General features: G+C 39.3%; 1 protein-coding gene across 1 annotated transcript in view; it reads left to right on the plus strand.

Annotated features, from left to right (window-relative positions):
* USP13 (ubiquitin specific peptidase 13) overlaps positions 1–19282 on the plus strand; it is a 57470-nt gene that overhangs the window by 29959 nt on the left and 8229 nt on the right. The window contains exons 7-17 of the mRNA XM_068145065.1: positions 2896–2990; positions 4610–4797; positions 6432–6503; positions 6764–6857; positions 11307–11432; positions 12729–12882; positions 14307–14481; positions 16438–16526; positions 16862–16984; positions 18230–18256; positions 18979–19122. Of these exons, the coding sequence (XP_068001166.1) occupies positions 2896–2990; positions 4610–4797; positions 6432–6503; positions 6764–6857; positions 11307–11432; positions 12729–12882; positions 14307–14481; positions 16438–16526; positions 16862–16984; positions 18230–18256; positions 18979–19122 (1287 nt within the window). The remainder of the gene's footprint in view (positions 1–2895; positions 2991–4609; positions 4798–6431; positions 6504–6763; positions 6858–11306; positions 11433–12728; positions 12883–14306; positions 14482–16437; positions 16527–16861; positions 16985–18229; positions 18257–18978; positions 19123–19282) is intronic.

The raw sequence follows: 19282 nt of genomic DNA on the forward strand, positions 1-19282 counted from the left end.
GTTGGCATAGCTCCATTGGTTCCCTATGAGTGACCACACATTGCACTATTACAGATTATTGGTCCAACTACTAATGACACAACGAGGTTGTTGATGCAGGTGCATATCCTGTTGTCCCAAGATAACTGTCCATGTTTATAGCTACCAGTGTCTTGTTTTAGTTACATGCTGCAGGCACAGCACTGTTTTGCTACACTGCTAGCTAACTCTGCATTTATGGCCTACCACCATGTCAGGCTCAAGGCCTGCACTGCCAGATTGCTCACACTGCTCGTCGCTGGCATTGCCACAGATCTGGGATCAGGGCAGAAAGTGAACCAAACTTCTGTAGTCCACTCTTGGACCTTGGACAAAATGCCTGAAAGAGTCAGAAAAGTTGCTTGCTTCAATGGGTTGAGTACTACTTGGCAAACTGCACTACCTGCTGCCTCTCAAAAAATGCCATTAGATTTCATTTCAAGTAATTTTGAGGTTGTGTGTTTGAAACTGGTTTGAGGAATGTAGTGGTTTGGTAGTAGGAAGCCCTATCTGACAGATATTTGAATGAGTTGCTCTGTGGATGCCAATCTCAGCAGTTGTCAAGTGCTTCTTCGGGGGATCCTCTGCAACTTGTTTCTTAGGGACAGTGTTGCCATTGCTTTTTACCTTTTGAGTAGGAAGGAGTGATGTCTGCACAGCAAGAGCAGATGTCAGTCTTGAACTATGGGAGAAAAGGAACTACAGGTAGCATTGCCATTTTTCAGTTCTTACCATAATGCAAACAATGATGATTATTCTGTTTAATAATACTCTGTCTTAATTTTTTTGTGATAGTTTTGGGAGTTTTTTCCCCCCTTTATATTCCTCCCTTCTTCCCCATTCTCACTCTAATGATACTAGCTATTCTGTGTCACATTTGCTGACTTGCCTACATTCTTACCTACCAAAGTCTGTATGACAGCACTACAGATCTGTGTCTGGGAGCTCTTATCTTCTTTCTTTGATTTGCTGCCTTTGAGATTTTTTTTTAAATAAGTGAATTCTATCTCTCTCCCATGAATTTAAGTTGACTACACAGCAGAAAGTACTGAAGTATGTGACACCCAGAGCTGGGCTTGAACAAAAGATTAATGTATTTTGTGTTCCATTTCTGTTGCTCTGGGTCAGTACTCCCAGATGGCTGCTCTCTCTTCAGCTGGCACAGCTGAGGAGAAACAATATCAAAGCTTCCACACTAAAAGCAGTCACCCAAGATCAGTTGATGTGTAACCTCACTCCATTAGGTGTTTGAACTTTAGAGGATCTTTGGCTGTGCTGTGACCTCACCGGAAGACTATGGGAATGTTGTGATCTCTTGTGTGTGGATGAACAGTTATGTCTTGCCACAGAGTGAAATTCCAACAGATGGGCAGCTACAGCCGCATGCATGCCAGAAAGGTCATCAGGACCAATGTTAATAGAGGGTCTGATGGCTAATCAGCAGCTGGCAACACAACTCAAAAGCACAGTCCTCTGGTTTGAGAGAGTTAATGTTTTTCATAGGGCTGGTAAGTTTTCCAAGTTGCACTAGGTTTTTCAGGTCTTGGCTAACCTTGAATCTATCATTTCACTGTGAGTTTGGTACTAGCAGACTTCAAGGAGTCTGCCCTTTTATTAAAGCCTTACATAGATGATGGTCTGAGTCAGAGCCAGGGTCTGTAGTTGTCAGGAGAAGGCAGGGTAGGGACCTTTTAGAAGTGATATTTGTGCTTCATCCTCCTGTTTTCAGTTTGATTCGCTCTTTCTTCAGGCTGTTTTCTCTGTCAGTTTAGATTTGGTCATATGTGAGACACTGCTGGGCATGAAGGAAACTTGGCTGAAAGAAGTGTGGGCAGGTGGTCAGAGAGATTCTGGATTTTTGTTCCGAGTAGAAACAAAATCAGATAAACAGGTACTCACTGCAGAGGAAGAAACCATCTGAAAGACAGAAGGACTCTTCAAGTCTCATATCACTCACATGTTTTTATGATGTCTGAAGCTTTATTGTTACTTGTTCAAGTAGGTGAAACCTACCTGCTCTCAACTCAGCTTCATTACAGGACTTGCTTGGTAAACACTAAAAATAGTTTGTTTTTTTTTCCCCTCTCAACCATTTTGTCCTGTTGTATTTATTAAACTTGATTTCCTAATTAAAACACCACCACTAGACATACTGCTTCCCTCCACAGTTTGAACTTTGCCCTGTCAACATGCCTATGGGCTTTTACTTAAGGCTAAGAGGACCCATTCTAGAGCCAGAACTGAAATCTAAATTTCCCATATAATAAAACAAGACTCCTCAGGTATGAAATCAGCATTTCTCCCTAACCAGATTAATATTGGAAGTCAAATTTATTTATAGTAAAGGATTTCTCAGTTCTCTCTGGATCTTTGTGGGAAAAGAGTGTAAGTAGATGTCTTAAACTGTACTAGAAAATAAAATATCATTGGCAGCAGTCAGTTGGCCTCTCATATACTCCTGGTTTTAATGTGTCTGCCTGTATGTAGTATATCCACAAAAACGTGGACTCTTGTTGCCATGTTCAAAATGCAGACTAGCTGCATACCTGGCATGTCCTATTCCTTGTATGGCCAACACACTTTTTGTCTGTGTGGGGGTGGAATATTATGATCATTCTAAATATTCTTTAGATTTAATATTGTGAATCACAAATGCAGATTCTTTTGAGGAGAGTAGGTGGTGCATCGAGAACATTTAAGGTACTTCCTGAGCTACAAGGATGTGTATGCATTGTTCTGCTGGTCATACCCACACTCGGAGAGTATGAATAAGGTGTCTTGTATAGGCAGTCCTGTTTGGGGAATGTTATGTTGGTAAACAAAGAGAAGGGGTAACATTTGACAGTACAGCTCATCAGTCTCTCTCTGCTTTTGTAGATGTCTATTCCTTTGATGAAGAGGAACCGGTTTTAGATCCGCATATAGCAAAGCATTTGGCACACTTTGGAATTGATATGCTGCAGATGCAAGTGGTAGGAAATCTTTTATTTAGTTCATTGTTTAATTGTTTCTTTAGTTGGGGGGGTGGGAGAGGAGCAGGAGAAGAATGATACTTGTAGCATCTATTTCTGTGATTCCTTCAGACTGTTACACCAGTAAGCAAATTAGTATTTTATTTCCTGAGGTCAGAGATGAGTGACTCATTCCTCTCAAACCTGAAAGCTGCCCTCTGAAAGAGAGTTTCTTTGTGGCCTTTAGTTTCTATTTTTCACTTCTTGTGTGCTATGTACCATTTTCCTTCAAAATGAATGATCTCATCCAGGTAGAGAAAATGCCTAGAATATTTAATTACAGTCAGTGAAGGGAAGCCTATTGCATGTGTAAACAAATACAAACCTGAAACAAATCTTTAACAAAAATAAGGAACAGATAAGTAAAAAAGTGGTTGAAAGGTTCTTTATGTCAAGTTGTAAATTTCAGTGTAGGTCTTGTTAATAAATATACTACAAATGAAATATACATTTTCTTGAGTCTATCAAAGAAGTCTGTGGTGTGGGACATTAGAAGGGGACTGGGGCAAGAAGAGTCTTGTTCCTGAACATGTTGTGGACCTGTACTATTAGAGAAGTTCTTCTAATAATTTGTATCTTAGTGGAGATTGATTCCAGTCCTGTTTAAATGATACAAGGATTTGGATGAGATATGGTTAGAAAGGCAGGTGGGATTTTTGTCTTGTGGCTTGTTCTTTTTTCAACTCAAGCATACAGCCTAGTATCACTATCTTGAGAACCTGAAGATGAAAATTTAAAATCTGATCCTGTTTTAGTGTTACTTCCTTGTCCAAGTGGAGAGAAAACTAATAGTAACAACTCTGAAATTACAGAGAAGAGTTAAACTGCAATTTCAAAGCCTTCATGGTACCAATAATATTTTCTGTTCATTAATCTCCTTGCCAGTATCATGAATAACAAGTGTCTTCCATCCATCAGTCTTTCTGGAAAATTTGTTTTACTCAGCAACCTTGAAAATTTACACTCAGTTGTTGCAGAGGTTTTGCCTCTGGTCTTCAGACTAACCTGAAAAATTGTTAGTGAAGTGGTGGAGCAGCTCTAGCAGTAAAGGATACTGTCGTGACCTGTACTTACAAGTTGTGAGCAATCCTTGTACCTACAAGCTGAAAGCTGAGTTATAGATGGGAGGAGATTCAACCTCACAGATTTTGTTTTTTCCCATTTGAAAGAAGGGAAAAGTTCTTGTATCTGCAGCTCTTCTCATGGTTGCTTTGCTAGGGCCAGCTTCTATATCAGCAGTTATTCCTGGCCATTACAAATGGAATATGAAACCTGAGAATAAAATGCAGTGTTTTGATGCTGAGCCTTGATGTCCCAGCTCTGAGAAGTGAAGCTCCCATCTGGGATAGAGATGACACCTAGGAGCACTCAAGAGCCAGTGGTCTTGTTAAAGAGCTAAGAAATACATTGGATGAATAAGATGCTAGCCTTCTGACCCTGATCTCCCTTACATCTCCCTTACCTTTCTTTGCCCATTGGTTTTGCTCTTTCCTAGAATATAGAACACAAAGTTGATGATGATAGCAGCAGAATAATTGCTACACAAGTGAAACAAATAAGACTATTTTTGTTGCTTTCAGACAGAGAATGGACTCAGAGATAATGATATAAAACCAAGAGTCTCTGAATGGGAAGTGATTCAGGAAGCTGGAGTGAAACTCAAGCCCATGTATGGCCCAGGATACACTGGCATGAAGAACCTGGGAAATAGCTGCTACCTCAATGCTGTCATGCAAGCCATTTTCAGCATCCCAGAGTTCCAAAGAGCGTAAGTAGCTTCAGACTAGTCCCTGCCACTAGCAGCTGCATTCCTCAATTTCTTGTTTGCCTGAGAAAAGTACTATTTTAATTTTTGTCTCAGCTACAATCAAGTCTCAGTTCAGTGGCTGCTTAGAGGATTTAATGATTGTATTGTTCTGTTCTGGAAAACATTAGAACACAAAACTCAATCTCCCTTTGAAATCAGAACTTACCTGGCTTCAGTGGCAGGAAATCACATGCTACCTTGTAAACTTCATTGCTATCTGTGCTGTTTTGTGTGCATTTGTACATACCTCTTATCTAGGTATCATCAGTGTCACAATAGGGTTTTTTTCTATTAGCCCATGCCATTATGTAGCTGCAGGAAATAATTTTGTTGCTCCAGTGCCATCTGTGTAAAAAAAACTGTACTGGGATAAACAAGTTAATATTAATCCATGCTAGTAAAAAGCAATGACCCTTAAAAGGTCTGGCATGCAGATCTGACTAAGAAAAGGGAAACTATCAGAAGTATTTTTAAATTAAAATTCTTACTAAATTCATGAAAAGGATAGTGCCAGCATATTCTTCCACTGAATAATTAAGAGGGCAGAAGACAACACAACAGAAGAATATGAAGTGTTCCTCACTGATCAAAACTGATCAGTCAGAATATGAAACATTCCCAACTGATAAACCTTTGGTATAAAGGACAGTCTGTGGTTTGAATTGAGATGGGGAGTGCTCTTTCATTCCACAGCAGTAGTAGTGTATGTGTGCTGGAAGGAAGGTTTTTAGGTTTTGGAAAGCCTCACAGGTTTTCATGTTCAATTGCCTTCTGGAGAAGAAGAGAAATAAAACTCATTTTTGTTTACTTTGTTACCCATATAGAGTACAGTCTGTAGATTGATTAAGTGCCTACTTTCTACCTCCATTTTTGAAAAATATCAAAATGGATTTTCCTAAGGGAGGTTGTTTTCCACAGTATGGTCCTTGGAGTTACCTGGAACATTTAGTATCAACAAAGCAGTGGAGATCTTTGATGAAAGAGGGACCAAGCAGAAAGCAGTTGTGTTCTTTTAACATGTCCATACCTACTTAACCTGTTTTTCAGCCTGTTTTTCCTTCTTCTCAAGGGAAGCAGTGCTCTGATAATTGTGCTACTAAGTACTTTCAATTATTGTCAGACGTTAGCCTTTATTTCTCTGAAGAAACTCACCATAAACTTTTTTTTTTTTTTACTTTATTTTATTTTCTTAAATTTAGTTAGATGTTTTGATCCTGTTACAGATTTGGAATTTATTTGGCAGTGTTGGTTAGTACTAGGAAGTACAGTGGTTCTCAACCCAGCTCTGAGCCAACAGCACCCTGCAGCTATTTGAAGATTGAGAAATGGAGTTTAAATTCCAGATGAACACCACTATATCCTTTATAGCTAAGTGCTTCTAAGACAGACTTAAATGTCCAGTTCTTAGTTTGTTTACCATTTTTCCATGATAGAAGCATTCACCAGGGGTAGATTAAGTCATTGCTGTATTGCAAAATTTGACTTGCTAGCACAGAGGAAGCCTGATGATATATTGTGACTGAGAATCTGTTAGGATATTCTTCAGTAAATTTGGCTGCACTATTTGAAAGTTTCTGCTTTGTTCTTCTGTCCAGGTATGTGGGAAATCTTCCACGAATATTTGACTACTCTCCTCTTGATCCAACACAAGATTTCAACACTCAGATGTAAGTGTCACTTCTCCACGATTTACTTGATCAAATTAAATAGAATCTAAATAATTTAACGGCAGGGTAAAAGAACATCTCTGCTTGGGCTTGAAAATGAAATATGGCACAAGGTAGAATGGGAAGATTTACCTGCTTAGTTGAAGGTAGTGATGTTTCATCAGGGGTTCAGAGACAGTAAACCTTTTTGCTTGGAATAAAAGTGCTTCTTTTCTCTTATTCTCACGTTTGTTTCCATCTCACCGCTTTCTTCCCTACAGGGCTAAATTGGGACATGGCCTCCTTTCAGGCCAATACTCTAAGCCACCCATGAAATCTGAGCTTATTGAACAGGTGATGAAAGAAGAACACAAGGTATTTGACTGAGTTTGTACAGCCTGGTAACTAGGTAAAAGTGATATCCTGAGAAAAGGGAACAGGTGCTGAGCATTGAAGCGCATGTGTGGATCAAGCATGGGATGCTTAGCAAGGTGGAATGTGCAGGGTCCTCATCAGGAACATATTAGTCAGGGGCTATTTGTGCAAAGCATTGGTTCTGCTAATAAAGTATTCTGCTGCTCCAGTGATGAGTGCAAATGTTCATAGAACTTGTAAGTCTTTATCTTCTCTGAGGAATAAAAAAACCAACACCTTCTCTAGAGAGTCTTGAGCATTTGGAAGCAAAATTCTAAATCCTCTTTAAATTTTAGAAAGAAGTATAAAGGAAATGTCTGACAATATTCCACCTGATTTTGGGAGAAGCTGCCTAGGTAATGAAAGATTAAGTAGTGCTGGAGGCTTTCATGTAGATGAAAGAGGGATGATGCAGAGCCATGTCCACAGAAACTTTATTCAAGTATTTCATAGTACAGAAATCCAGTAAGAAGTATGCCTGTGCCAGTGGGATCTGTCCTGGAAACACCACACTATATGTGGGTTTGGATGTAAATTGAAACTCTAATTGCTGGACAGCCTGGAGAGAACAATGTATGCATCCTGATTTATAACTAGTCACAAGAGGAGAAGACCTTGGAATCAGCTTTCTCAGAATAGGCATTCCCAGAACAAAGGTGCACTGGAGGGAAGGATTGTATAGTTAACATACTAGACACAAAGGAGAGAGGAGCTGGAGGGTGAAATAATCTTTCCCTCCATATATATATATATATATATATATATATATATACAGAATATCATTTCTCTGTCATAGTGCTACCAGTGGGAGATTGTATTTTTGAGTTTTTTTCTGTAATTTGCACTAATTTTGCAGTAAAACAATATTATGAGCCAAATATCTTAGCTAGTATGGATCTTTAAGAACTCGGTATTGTTGGTTCTGTATTCCTCATACTCCCTTTGTTCTTCTGCGGTGTGAAATTTGTTTGTTTCTCTTAATGATGCAAAGAGCATGAAGGCATGTGTTGGCATTGTAACATCCACAGAGGTGTTTCTTCTCCTCTCTGTGCCCTTTCCTCATTCAGCTGGGAACACATTCATTCTCACAGTTACCAGAGAGCCTCTTTGAATTCTTTGTCCAACAGTCTTTTGGTTTTAACATTAAGGATAATTTCTGACAAAGGCCTGACTGATCTGTTTGTGGCAACAAGGTTAATGGTCGCTGCTTGGTTCACTGGTTCACATTTTACCTGTTCTTGCTTGATTTTGTGAAGAAGAAAAGTATTAATAGTTTAGGGGTGAGATGGAAAAGTGTATTTTTGTAAGTTGGAGTAAATTTCCATCTGCCTTTGGAGAGTGAGATTAGTTCAGAGTTTGCCCTTCTGCTGAAACTCTAGGGTTTTAGAATAGCCTTTATTTTCCTTAGAGTCATCTAATTAACAGTTGTCTTATGCAAAATGTTAGTTGTGGGCACAATTTTATCTACCCAAGAGAATCTGTTATTTTAGGTTTGTTTTCCTTTTCAAACCATCTACCTTGAAACATTTTGTTTAGAGTGATGCTGGAAAAAAATGGACCTAGAATATCTTTGTGTCCCTGCCAGCCTCTGTTACTGTGACCCTGAGCAGCACGTGAAGTCAAACCACAGACTCCACAGATGGAATATTTAGAAATGAAAGGTCAGATAATAACCAATATTGAACATACTGCCTGTGCAAAAGAGCTGTCTTTATGGACAAAGAAACTCTGATATCAGGTTGTAGTTGTATACACAGTAGAAGTCACGCATACTTTTGACACAGAATTTTGGGGATAATTTCCATGGAAATATGCATTTTCCTCTACCTTCATCTATTAGTTGCTCATACAGGAATTTTTCCTTCTGAATCAGAGTGCCCAGGAGATTTTTGGACAAAGAGCATCTGGTACAGAGTAGTTGGCATGATCTGAATGTCCTGTGTCTCCTGAGTAATTGCTTTGTACAGTAGCTATTCATTGTTTTGGAATAGCAAATGAATCCTGCTTGTTTCCTTTAAAATGTATCAACACATCACTGTGACTGGAGAGCAGTGGAACAGATTCCAACTGACTCCTTGCATGAAATGCTGACCTGCTTTCTTGAACACTGCATGTGAGTAAAGAATAATGTACTGGAAGTTCAGGGACTTGAACTCTTTGAATAAAGCTGCACCTTCATGTTTAGCCCAGCAGCCACCCCTTGCAATGAGAACTTTTTAATGATAGATGGTAGTAGTAGCCATCTACTGGTATTTAACAAGACTTATGTTGTCCATAAGCTCCCTTTAATGAAGTTGTAGTACATGCATCAGATGACTTCCTTTTCAAGCAAGTCATAGCACAACTTGGGATTTAAAACAGCTTTTATTGCTTTTGTTCTTTGTTGTATCGAAGACTTGGAGAAAAGAACCAGGTGCAGATATCTTCTCCCTTCTCTCACTCTGGGCATAAAAGTCTGTTTTGTCAGTTTAGGGGTGCTGTTTGGCTTTGGTGCCTTCTCCTCAAGAATACTGGTAGACATACAGATAGTATTTTGCCATCTAGGATTTTAGACCTTCAGTATTTTCAAGTGCTGTTCCTTTGTATCTATCAAATGAGTAATTTTACTTTTATTCTTTTGCTTCCCTACCCCCACTCCTACATGCAGATAAGTTCTCTTGCTTTCTGGGTCTTTGGTATTCATCCAAAGTTTTTGGGAGTTGTTGCCTGCCAAAGCATTTGTATGAGATCTGCAGTAGTCCAGCACTGTCTATATTTAGCCTAACTGTTTTGCACTGTTGATAAAGAAAGTATGCTGGGTGTTCCATAAATATTCGTGGTATTGTGGAGCCAAAAATTTTCACCACAGGAGTTTAGTCTGAAAATGACACCAGTTTGCTCAGACCCACTTTAACATTTAAAAGAGGCTGAAAACCCCAAAGGTCATCAGCTAGGGCTTGATTTTCTGTTTAAAGCTTTGCTATTTCTTCGTTATTTTCCTTTTCCTTGAAATGTAAAAGGTTTAGAGGACAAGATACAATCCTCTTCTCTAGGCTGTCACACGTGGCATGTTTTTTTCCTCTCTCTTCAAATGGCTAAGAAGTGTCTAGGTGGAAAGAAGGCTTGATTCCAAACTCAGTGCATTTTACATGAGGTTAAATGTGCCACCTTGCCACATTCTTGCTTCTGACGTAGAAGCCCAGTGTATAGTAATTTGAGCTGGTTTATGTATTTCTCTCCTCAGTCCTAGCTTTGATGGAAGGCAGCTGAGGACACTGAAGTGATATATAAGCCAAGATTCAGAAATCCCTAGAACACCTATTCGTTCAAGCAATATTGAGATGCTCTTTACAAGAGCCTTTAAAGAACATCTTAGCCTAATGTGGTTGCTGGTGTACTGCCAGCAGTTGAAAAACCATCAAAATTGAGAATCTGTTTCCAATTTCAGTGGTTCTAGGAATGCCTTGCCCTGGTGAAACTGTGAATAAAATTTTGCCCTTCTAGTGTGTTTTGTGTGCCTTCTATTTCATGCTGCTTTTCCTGGTTTTATATTGGTTTTATATATGCCAGCACAACTGTATGAAGAGTGAGCTTTAACTGAGTTTTTAACAACCTCTGACATTTCCTAAAGGCTACCATTTTTCTTGAATTGTCCTGAAAATAATTTGGTCTCATGGAAGATGAGGGCATATCTGAGTAAAAGACTCTGACCCTTTCAAAACTGTTATTTAAAACACATAATAGCTAGTATTGTCTTGAGAATGCAATTTGAATGGTTGGGGAGGCTTATTAAAGTGATATAGAGGGTGAGAAAGTCAAAACTAGGACTCTCGTGGAAGGCAGAGATTTTCTAATTTAGCAGGGTAGTTTCCTGTTGATGTAACTGAGTGGCTAAAAGCAACATGTTATGGTCCTTAACATGGCCAATGCCTGCAAACTGTAAATTCATGTCTGTTTATAACAACCCATCTGGAAACACAGCACACATCAGTTGTTCATTGCATGATTCTGTAGAGATCTTTGGTTGTGAGAAAAGCTGCTAGCTGACCTATCAAAGGGCTTTAGTGGCCACATGCTTCTAGGTGCAACAGAGGTTTGAAAGGAATGTCAAATGTTAGCAAATAGTGCAGGCTTTCAGCCTTTCTGAAAACTACTAACCTTTATCAGTCCTTCTGTAATCTCCCTTAATTTGCAAATGCCATAGAAAAATCAGAGTGAATGGTGTAGGAACTATGTCAAAATGTATTTTAAAGCCCCCAAACTAGGACCCTTTCCATTTTTCATAAAATGGACAAGCAGATGAAACTGAAACTGTAATTTCACTGGTGGTGGAAATGGGCCATAGGTAGATCTAGTGGGGTGACTTTGGAATATTTGGTCCAGAAATTTATTAGAATTGTTTTTTAAAAGGTTTCTCTTTCCTTTGTTTAGCCTCAACACAATGGAATCTCTCCCCGAATGTTTAAAGCTTTTATAAGTAAAGGCCACCCAGAATTTTCTTCTAATAGACAACAAGATGCACAGGAGTTTTTCCTACATCTTATAAATCTAGTGGAGGTGAGAAAATCTGAATTACTGCTTCTTCTTCCTCGTTATATTATTAGACTGTGAAAGTAGGACTGTTACATGAGTGGGTTATTTATTTTTTTGGGTTATATTACTTTTAGACTTGGACTTGTGGAAAAGGGCACTAATTAAAATGTATTTTGGTTTAGAAACATTTGTTTCTTTAACTCTCCCTTTGCTTCAGACTCTTGCATGACCACACATAGGGCCAATGGTGCTGCTGCTAACTGCAAGAGATACAGAGAGGTCAACCATCACTGTGCAGGCTATCAGTTTTATAAACATGTGACTGTCTTGTTAAATTGTTGTTGGTTTATGATTACATGCTGTCCATTTGTTTGCCATATTGAAGTCTGCCTTGGAATATTAATGAATTTGGTATTACGATTAATCCAAATTTATACTAGCATTTGGAGCCAACTAATTACTATGTCCAGTTCTTTTACAAATCCCAGTTGTGCATCACTGAACCATTATGGGAGGAAGGACTCTTGCTGGAAGCAAAGAGGCTATTTGTCAGTTGAATATTTCTGTATAAAATGTTAGTTCCACTGAGCTCCAGCTCCAAGCTGTGTGTAAAAGGGATCACTACTGTGAATTTTAATGCTGGCTGTCTGAAAAGGAAATTTTCAAATGCATGCAGTTTTGATTTAAAGTATCTCTTTCTTGTCCATCTTGTCCTTTCCCCTTTTCCCCAAGAACAGAAGGTGTTTATTCAGCATGAAGTTACTCACATTTGCATGCATGATGTTTCACATCCCAAAATGCATGTATTGATTAGAGGGTGGTTAGAAGACACTTTTCTGGTTTTTCCTGATAACAGACATTAGCATGAACAATAAATAGGAGGTATGTTATTTGTATGGCATCTCCATCTGGATAATGAACTACAAGTTGCTTGTTCTGTTTGGGTGCAGACTTAGAGTAGGATGCTCCACTTTATTTACTGGTCTTTATTTATAGAATCTTAGAATGGTTTGATTTGAAAAGGACCTTGAAGATCATCTAGTTCCTACCCCCCTGCCACCTTTCTACCTTCTGTTCACCTTGACTCAGTTGGACTCACTAGCTTTCATACTTTGCAAGTTACTATGTGTAGAAGGATACTGCTGTGTATGCAGACATTGTGGGCTTCAGCAGGACTCTGTGAGTTCTGCATGCAATACAATGTGAGCTGAGCTGCCAGATCCGGGTGCAAGATTGGTGTCGCTGTGCTTGCCATAAAGTAACCATCAGCCTTTGGATTCTTTGGTCATTTGTAATGATTGGTTCTGATGCTCCTTTCAGAGGAATCCTGTAGGTTCAGAAAATCCTAGTGATGTTTTCCGGTTCCTGGTGGAAGAACGCACACAATGTTGCCAGTCCAGAAAGGTCCGCTACACAGAGAGGGTAGACTACATCATGCAGTTACCTGTTGCCATGGAAGCAGCAACTAACAAAGGTAAAGAAAGACATTAGTCTATTCACTGGCCTTCTGGTGATGCTTTCAACCATGAGGGAATTAAGTTCTTGCCCTCATGTGGTCTTTTTATATGGACAGAACGGTTCAAGGCCATGTGGTAAATCAAACCAGTGAACTGATCACGGGAAAGTTACTTGGTTTGGTTTTATTTAAAGGAGATTTTAAGCACATATCACTTTGTGGCTTTACCATTCCTGTTTATGTTTTATGGAAGAAGGATACTACCAGGACACCCTTGGCAAGTTTTCTGACAGATTTCTTCCCATATTGTTAGAACACCATTAAGTGTCACCACTCAGCAACATACCAGCAAGACTGGTAGCCGTTTGTATGGTAAAGATATTAAAGATTTTTTATTTAAAACCTAGACCTGGATTTGGCCCAGGGATGTGCCACACCATTTGTAGTATGAGCTACCACTGGTTGGGTTTTAGTGTGTGTCTGTGCCCAAAGATTCACATGAGATTGGATTTTCTTTGGCTGGGACAGGGAACCAGTATGTAAAAAAAAGTTTCTTAATTCTGGAAAGTGTCTTTTTCAGGCATGTGAGGTGCCTGAGAAAGCATACTTGTTTTCCAAGGAGAAAATGACTGAGAAGGCTGGAAGACTTGGAAGCAGGAAGGAGTTACTGACTTACCTTGGTTGACCCTGCCATCAGTGGTGAAGAGTCTTGAGGGCTAGCATCATAAATGCTTGAGGTGGAAGTGAAGGGGACATCACAGGAACACTAGAAGGGGGTTGTGATTCTTACATAATGTCAAAAATTAAAATAATGTAAAGCCAGAAACAACTATTATGATTATTTGATTCTTCTCACCCAACCCAATAACTCCTTGAAATGGACAATATATTTTAAAAAGACAAATTTAAATTGAAAATTTCAATTTTGGAGAACTTCACAGTCTTTGTTCATCAGTTTCAGTGATGATTCTATTGCTTAGAAGACAGCATACTTTTTCCAGGAGATGGCTCAGGAAGTCTGTTAGTTTATTAATTTACTGTGTGGTGCTGCACAAGTTGGCTCATGTCAGAACTTTTTCCAGATCATATCTAGAAAGTCAGATGATGCAGAAATAGTTTTCCAAGTCAGATTGAGCTGCTCAAGTGGGTAGCTGGTGTTAATAGTAACACTGGGTTCTGGTAGTCATGGCAAGGTTTTAATTGCTTGTTGCCCAGTAATTCTAGTTTTGTGTTTTCACCATGAAGAGAAACATTCAAAAAAGAGATGTGACTGTAACTGTAGCTCTAACTGTAGTGCAGACAGATTTGCTATCTACTTAAAGTCATCTAAAAATTTTCTTGATAAGTTACTGCATTTCTGAAACTTAAAAAATGAGACCAATGAGGGACATCATAACCATGACAATATTCATTTAGCTTTTGGTGTCATGTGTACTTCTTAGATGAATTAATTGCCTATGAATTGAAGAGGAGAGAAGCAGAAGCTGCAGGAAGACCTCCACCAGAGCTTGTCCGTGCCAAGATCCCATTTAGGGCATGTCTGCAGGCCTTTTCTGAACCCAGCAATGTAGAGGATTTCTGGAGCAGTGCCCTTCAAGCAAAATCTGCAGGAGTTAAGTAAGTGTCTGGCTGCCTATTAAAAGCCTATATGGTAATACTCTGTGCTTATTTTGCTATCTGGCTGTGATTCAGAGTGGGTTTTGATGTTGTGTTAGTGTTGGGGCTGATAAATATAATGTGTAGATCGAGCCTGATGACACTTGTAATGACCCATTACAAATGAGTCTCAACTATCAAACTCCAAGATGCAGTCTGATTGCTCAGAGCTTGAAGTTTAACTGCTTATAGCTTAATCTTCTGTTAAAATTTGGATCTTATGTATCAACTAGTGACAAACCTCTGTAATGTGTGGTAGAAAATACAATCTGGATCTCTGTGCTTAGTCTCTTGATGCCTTAATTTGACTAAAAATGCCAAAAGGCCTTCTGTGGCATCAAAACAGGGTGAAGCAAACAAAGTTTGTCACCTGTGAGAAAGTTTTTAGATGGAGGGGTTTGCACTTCTGAAGCACTATGCTGGAAAGTCTTCACTGTGTTATTATGTTTTATGTTATTTGTTGTTTGTGTCTGGATTTCAACCCATCTTTCATATGCTACAGTGTTTGGTTACATCTGTTAAGTTTGCTGTCATTTACAGGGGGGGCACAGTACAAGATGGACAGCTGAAAGAAGGAACCCATATTGTGTGTTCATAATCAGATAGATGAAAGACCCAAGAACAATGGGAGATTTTAGAAAACAAGACATTGAGGATGTCAGAATGGCAGGTGGAGATCAGCAATATTTTCAGGGGCAGTATTTCTTGCTGAGAACAAGAGCTAGTCTTTTATCCAGTTCCATTTTTATGTCAGCAGCAAGGAGTGGTTGAAAATTGGCCTCTGCAACTGGTTTGCTGTGGCTAGTTACCTTCTAATTTTAGATCACTTAACGTGTCAGTGACTCATTGCTGTCTTAGCATGCAGTTTCACTGACATTGGCTTGCAAATGGGGAGAGGAGGGCACATGGTGGAGAAAAAAGCAGCAGAAATCTAAAGGGGTTTTGTATTAACTGTGAACAAGTTTGAAGAACATTCTAGTCTTTAAATAGATCCAGGACTAATTTGTAAATGAGATGTTCTTCATTCCCTAGGTCTCTAAAAGCATTGCAAGGTGAAGAGCAATTTGCTATTTAAAATTCAAAAGTTTTGTGCTGCAAGTGATAAAGTTACTAAGATTGCAAGGTGGTGTGAATAAGAATTTAGAAAGTAATTTAAAGTATGGCAGGAAGGCCTTATATTTATGATGTATTTACTGTATTTAACCCAGAATTAGATGAATTAGATGAAAGGGTAGTGTGTGTGAATGGCAGGTAAAGGGGAAAATGAGAGCCTGGAGAAGGAGAATGGTGGTACACACAATGTTACACTGTGTTTAACTTTTCACTAAAGGGGCAAATATCAGGGATCCCTTTATATGAAGAGTTATCCTGTACTTTGATAAATACTATCATATAGGGTTTTTTACAGAGCACTTTTATGTGAAAAACTGTAAGTCATAGCTTTTGTATTTTCATCTGTGCTTAATAAAATGCTTTTAAAGTGGGCTGATACTTCACGGGCAATGCTACTGTTGCTAGAAGATTTAATCATTACTCCATTCTGTCCAAGATGTTCAGTCCATGCCCTGAAGGTATAGCCAATATGTCATTCAAAATTTATTTCCTGACATTCAGCTTCAGAACAACTTGACTAAGCAAGTTTAATATTAATTGCAGTTGTTTGGTAGAATATTCCTACAAGCTAAGTGGTCTGCAAGGGTATATGCATTCATACTCAGGGTATGATTGCATAAAAAGCTACTACCATACATCTCCACTGAATTTAAACCTTTTTGTGAAATATGTTTATAAAATCCATCACTGCTGATCTCACTCAGGGTTAAAATAACTCATCTCAGGGCATATGAAGTACTGAAATCTATGCTGCTTGTGATTTTGATCCCTATTTCCGTGAATTGTATTCCTTGTGCTTCCCAGGACTTCTCGTTTTGCTTCGTTTCCTGAGTACTTAGTGGTGCAAATAAAGAAATTCACCTTTGGCCTTGACTGGATACCCAAAAAGCTTGGTATGTGCCTTTTATACTCTTCTTTTGCTCATTCTATTCAAGATAATCTGTAAGGTCTGTGTAGGAATGGTTATAATGAGCACCTGACTTCACTGTCAAGTTTATACTGTGAAGATCCTAGTTGAGTCTTCTTTTTATGACAAACCAATCCATTAGGTCCGCAGTGTTGAAATAGTGCTTTAGTGTTCCAGATATCTCAAATAACTGTTTTCACAAGGAGAATCCTGGCTGTGTTTGTACCTTGAGAACCAGAGGTCTCTCTCTGAAGGGGTAGGTTGCAGCATGAGGTAATTTTGCTGGCTTTTTTGGCTTAGCCTGTTTCTCTGCTTTTGTAGACGTTTCTGTAGACATGCCAGATTTCCTAGACATCAGCCACCTTCGGGCCAGGGGCCTCCAGCCAGGAGAAGAGGAACTTCCAGACATTGCTCCTCCCATTATCATTCCTGATGACCCAAAAGGTATTTACTGACCTCTCTCCTGCTTCTCTGCTGTATTTCCCTTTCCCTCTAGCACATGCTAAGATAGATCCCTTTGATCTTCACCTTTTGGTGCTATGAACTAAAAAGCAGTTCTGTGCTGCTGTAATTGAAGACTGTTACAGCACCCCACAGCCTTTCTATCCATCTCCATAGCCATCCTAACTATTCCAGCTTTTCTGCTTTGATGTTTCTAGGGTTTATGATTGATATTTTTGCTCTAACTATATAATTATTTTAAAATAATCAATATTTTTATGAAATTGCTGTGCCCAAAGATAGACATCATGTTTTGTGAAACAGATTGTTTCACTTGCTTTACTGGCTTGTACTTGTCTGCTGTGTGGTGATTGCCTCTTTTGCAACAGTGTAGTGCTGCTTGGTGGAGCAGCTTGTGTTGCTTTATGATCTCTTCATCTTTACCAGCAGAATTGTTCCATGTCTTGCATGTACATGGATGATTATCCTTACCTGAGAAGGATGTCCTCAACCTTATTGAATGTTGATTGGTATCTAGGACTTAAATTAATAGAGAAGTGCATGGTAACCTTACATTTAGGAAGGTCAGCTACATGTGGAGAGCATCTTCTGTCTGTTCATTGACAGTGTGTGTTCATGAGTAGAGTTACTGTCCCCTTCCCAGGGCCTGGTGGCAAGGATTTGCTCTCAGATCCCTTCACTGAGTAGGTGTCAGAACACAGGTGTCACACGTTGGATAGAGCATTAATCTGCTCGCTTCTTACCTTTGCATAAGAGGTGTTACTAAACTGCTGTTGTCTTTTGAGCACTTCTGGACTAAATGTTTCCCAAAACTTGGTGATAAAGTAGTCAGTTCTCCTGTATCCATAAGTTCCTTACAAAGGCCTATTCTTTTTTTATCCTCTGCTCAGTGGACTGATCTAGTTTCAGCATAAATGTATGAGGGATGGTACTTTATGACAAAACAGATTCTGACTCAGCTTGGTTTAGGTCACCCACCAGCTGTATTTCCTACTGGTTTATAATGCCAGTAACACTTTGCTCAAGAGCTGTGTTAGGGAAATTACTGGGTAGCTATGTCCCTGTTCTAAGTCCTGGCAAAAAACATCAGGAACATAAGGATGAACATGCTCTGCCTGTATGAAATTAAATGCTTCTATGACTTTATGGAATTGTTTCTCCCATATGTATCTACTTAGCTTTCACACAAGTCTTTTTCCCTGTTTATTTCTTATCTTAATTTTTCAGATCGTATGACAAACCATTTTGTGGAGGGTACGTATCTCATTGTTCTGAGACTGGTTATTTCAGCTGCTTAAACTGTTCTGCTTTTTGCTCAGCTGATGGCTTCTCTGTCCTCAGAGGTGCATGAAGTACTGTCCTGCATGCTTCCAAAGAACAGCTGATTTCTGTGCATGTTCAGTGTTTACTTCTGGATGTTCAAGACTCTTTAGGAGTCTGTAGTAGCATCAGAGTACCTGGAATATGAGTTGCTAGTCATCTGCTGCTCATGAGCAGAATCTGGGGGGTCACAGCTGCTTGACCCTTGCTCTCCCTGGACTCTGATCTCAACTGAAGCTGTTGGGCCATGTCAATCAGAGACAAAACACAACTGGAGATTGCAAGATCCAGCAGCTGCTGCTTCTCTTACCTGCAAGATCCTGCCTTTAAGAGGTGTGTTTGCTTTTGGCTGCCATCTGTAGCTGAGCTCAACTCCTAATTTCTTTGCATCTTGAAATTCAGTGGTAGTTTTTTTTTAAAAGAAAGTCCTGTAGGAAGGCATTGAGGTTTAAGGATCTGTGTAGATTATTGAGACAAATGATTAGCAGTAATCTGTAACAGCTACCATAATGCTTTGTACAAGGCTGTTTCACAATAAACCCATGCTTGTTGGAATACTGAAACAACTCAAAGCAATATGTCTCATAATACATGGCACCTTGAACAACAAGAAGAAATACAATGTAACAGATATTTTAGAAGGTCCTTTCTTGCAGCTCTAGATATTGATGACTCTTCAGTTATGCAGCTGGCAGAGATGGGTTTCCCTTTGGAAGCGTGTCGGAAAGCTGTCTACTATACAGGCAACTTGGGTGCTGAAGTCGCTTTCAACTGGATCATTGCACACATGGAAGAACCAGGTCAGTGACTGGAAGGTGTAAGCTCAACTCAGCTCCTGGTTGTGTAGTGTGGCAGTCAAGAGATTTTGTCTGACAAAGAAACAATGCCCCCCTTCCCCATCCCAGGAAATCTGGAGGTGTGAGTGAGTTTTCCTAAGCTGCCTTTAGGCTATGCAGACCT

The sequence above is a fragment of the Melanerpes formicivorus genome, unplaced genomic scaffold (genome assembly GCF_026170545.1).
Source record: "Melanerpes formicivorus ecotype bairdi unplaced genomic scaffold, bMelFor1.0.p_v2 SCAF_12, whole genome shotgun sequence".
Classification (NCBI taxonomy): Eukaryota; Metazoa; Chordata; class Aves; order Piciformes; family Picidae; genus Melanerpes; species Melanerpes formicivorus.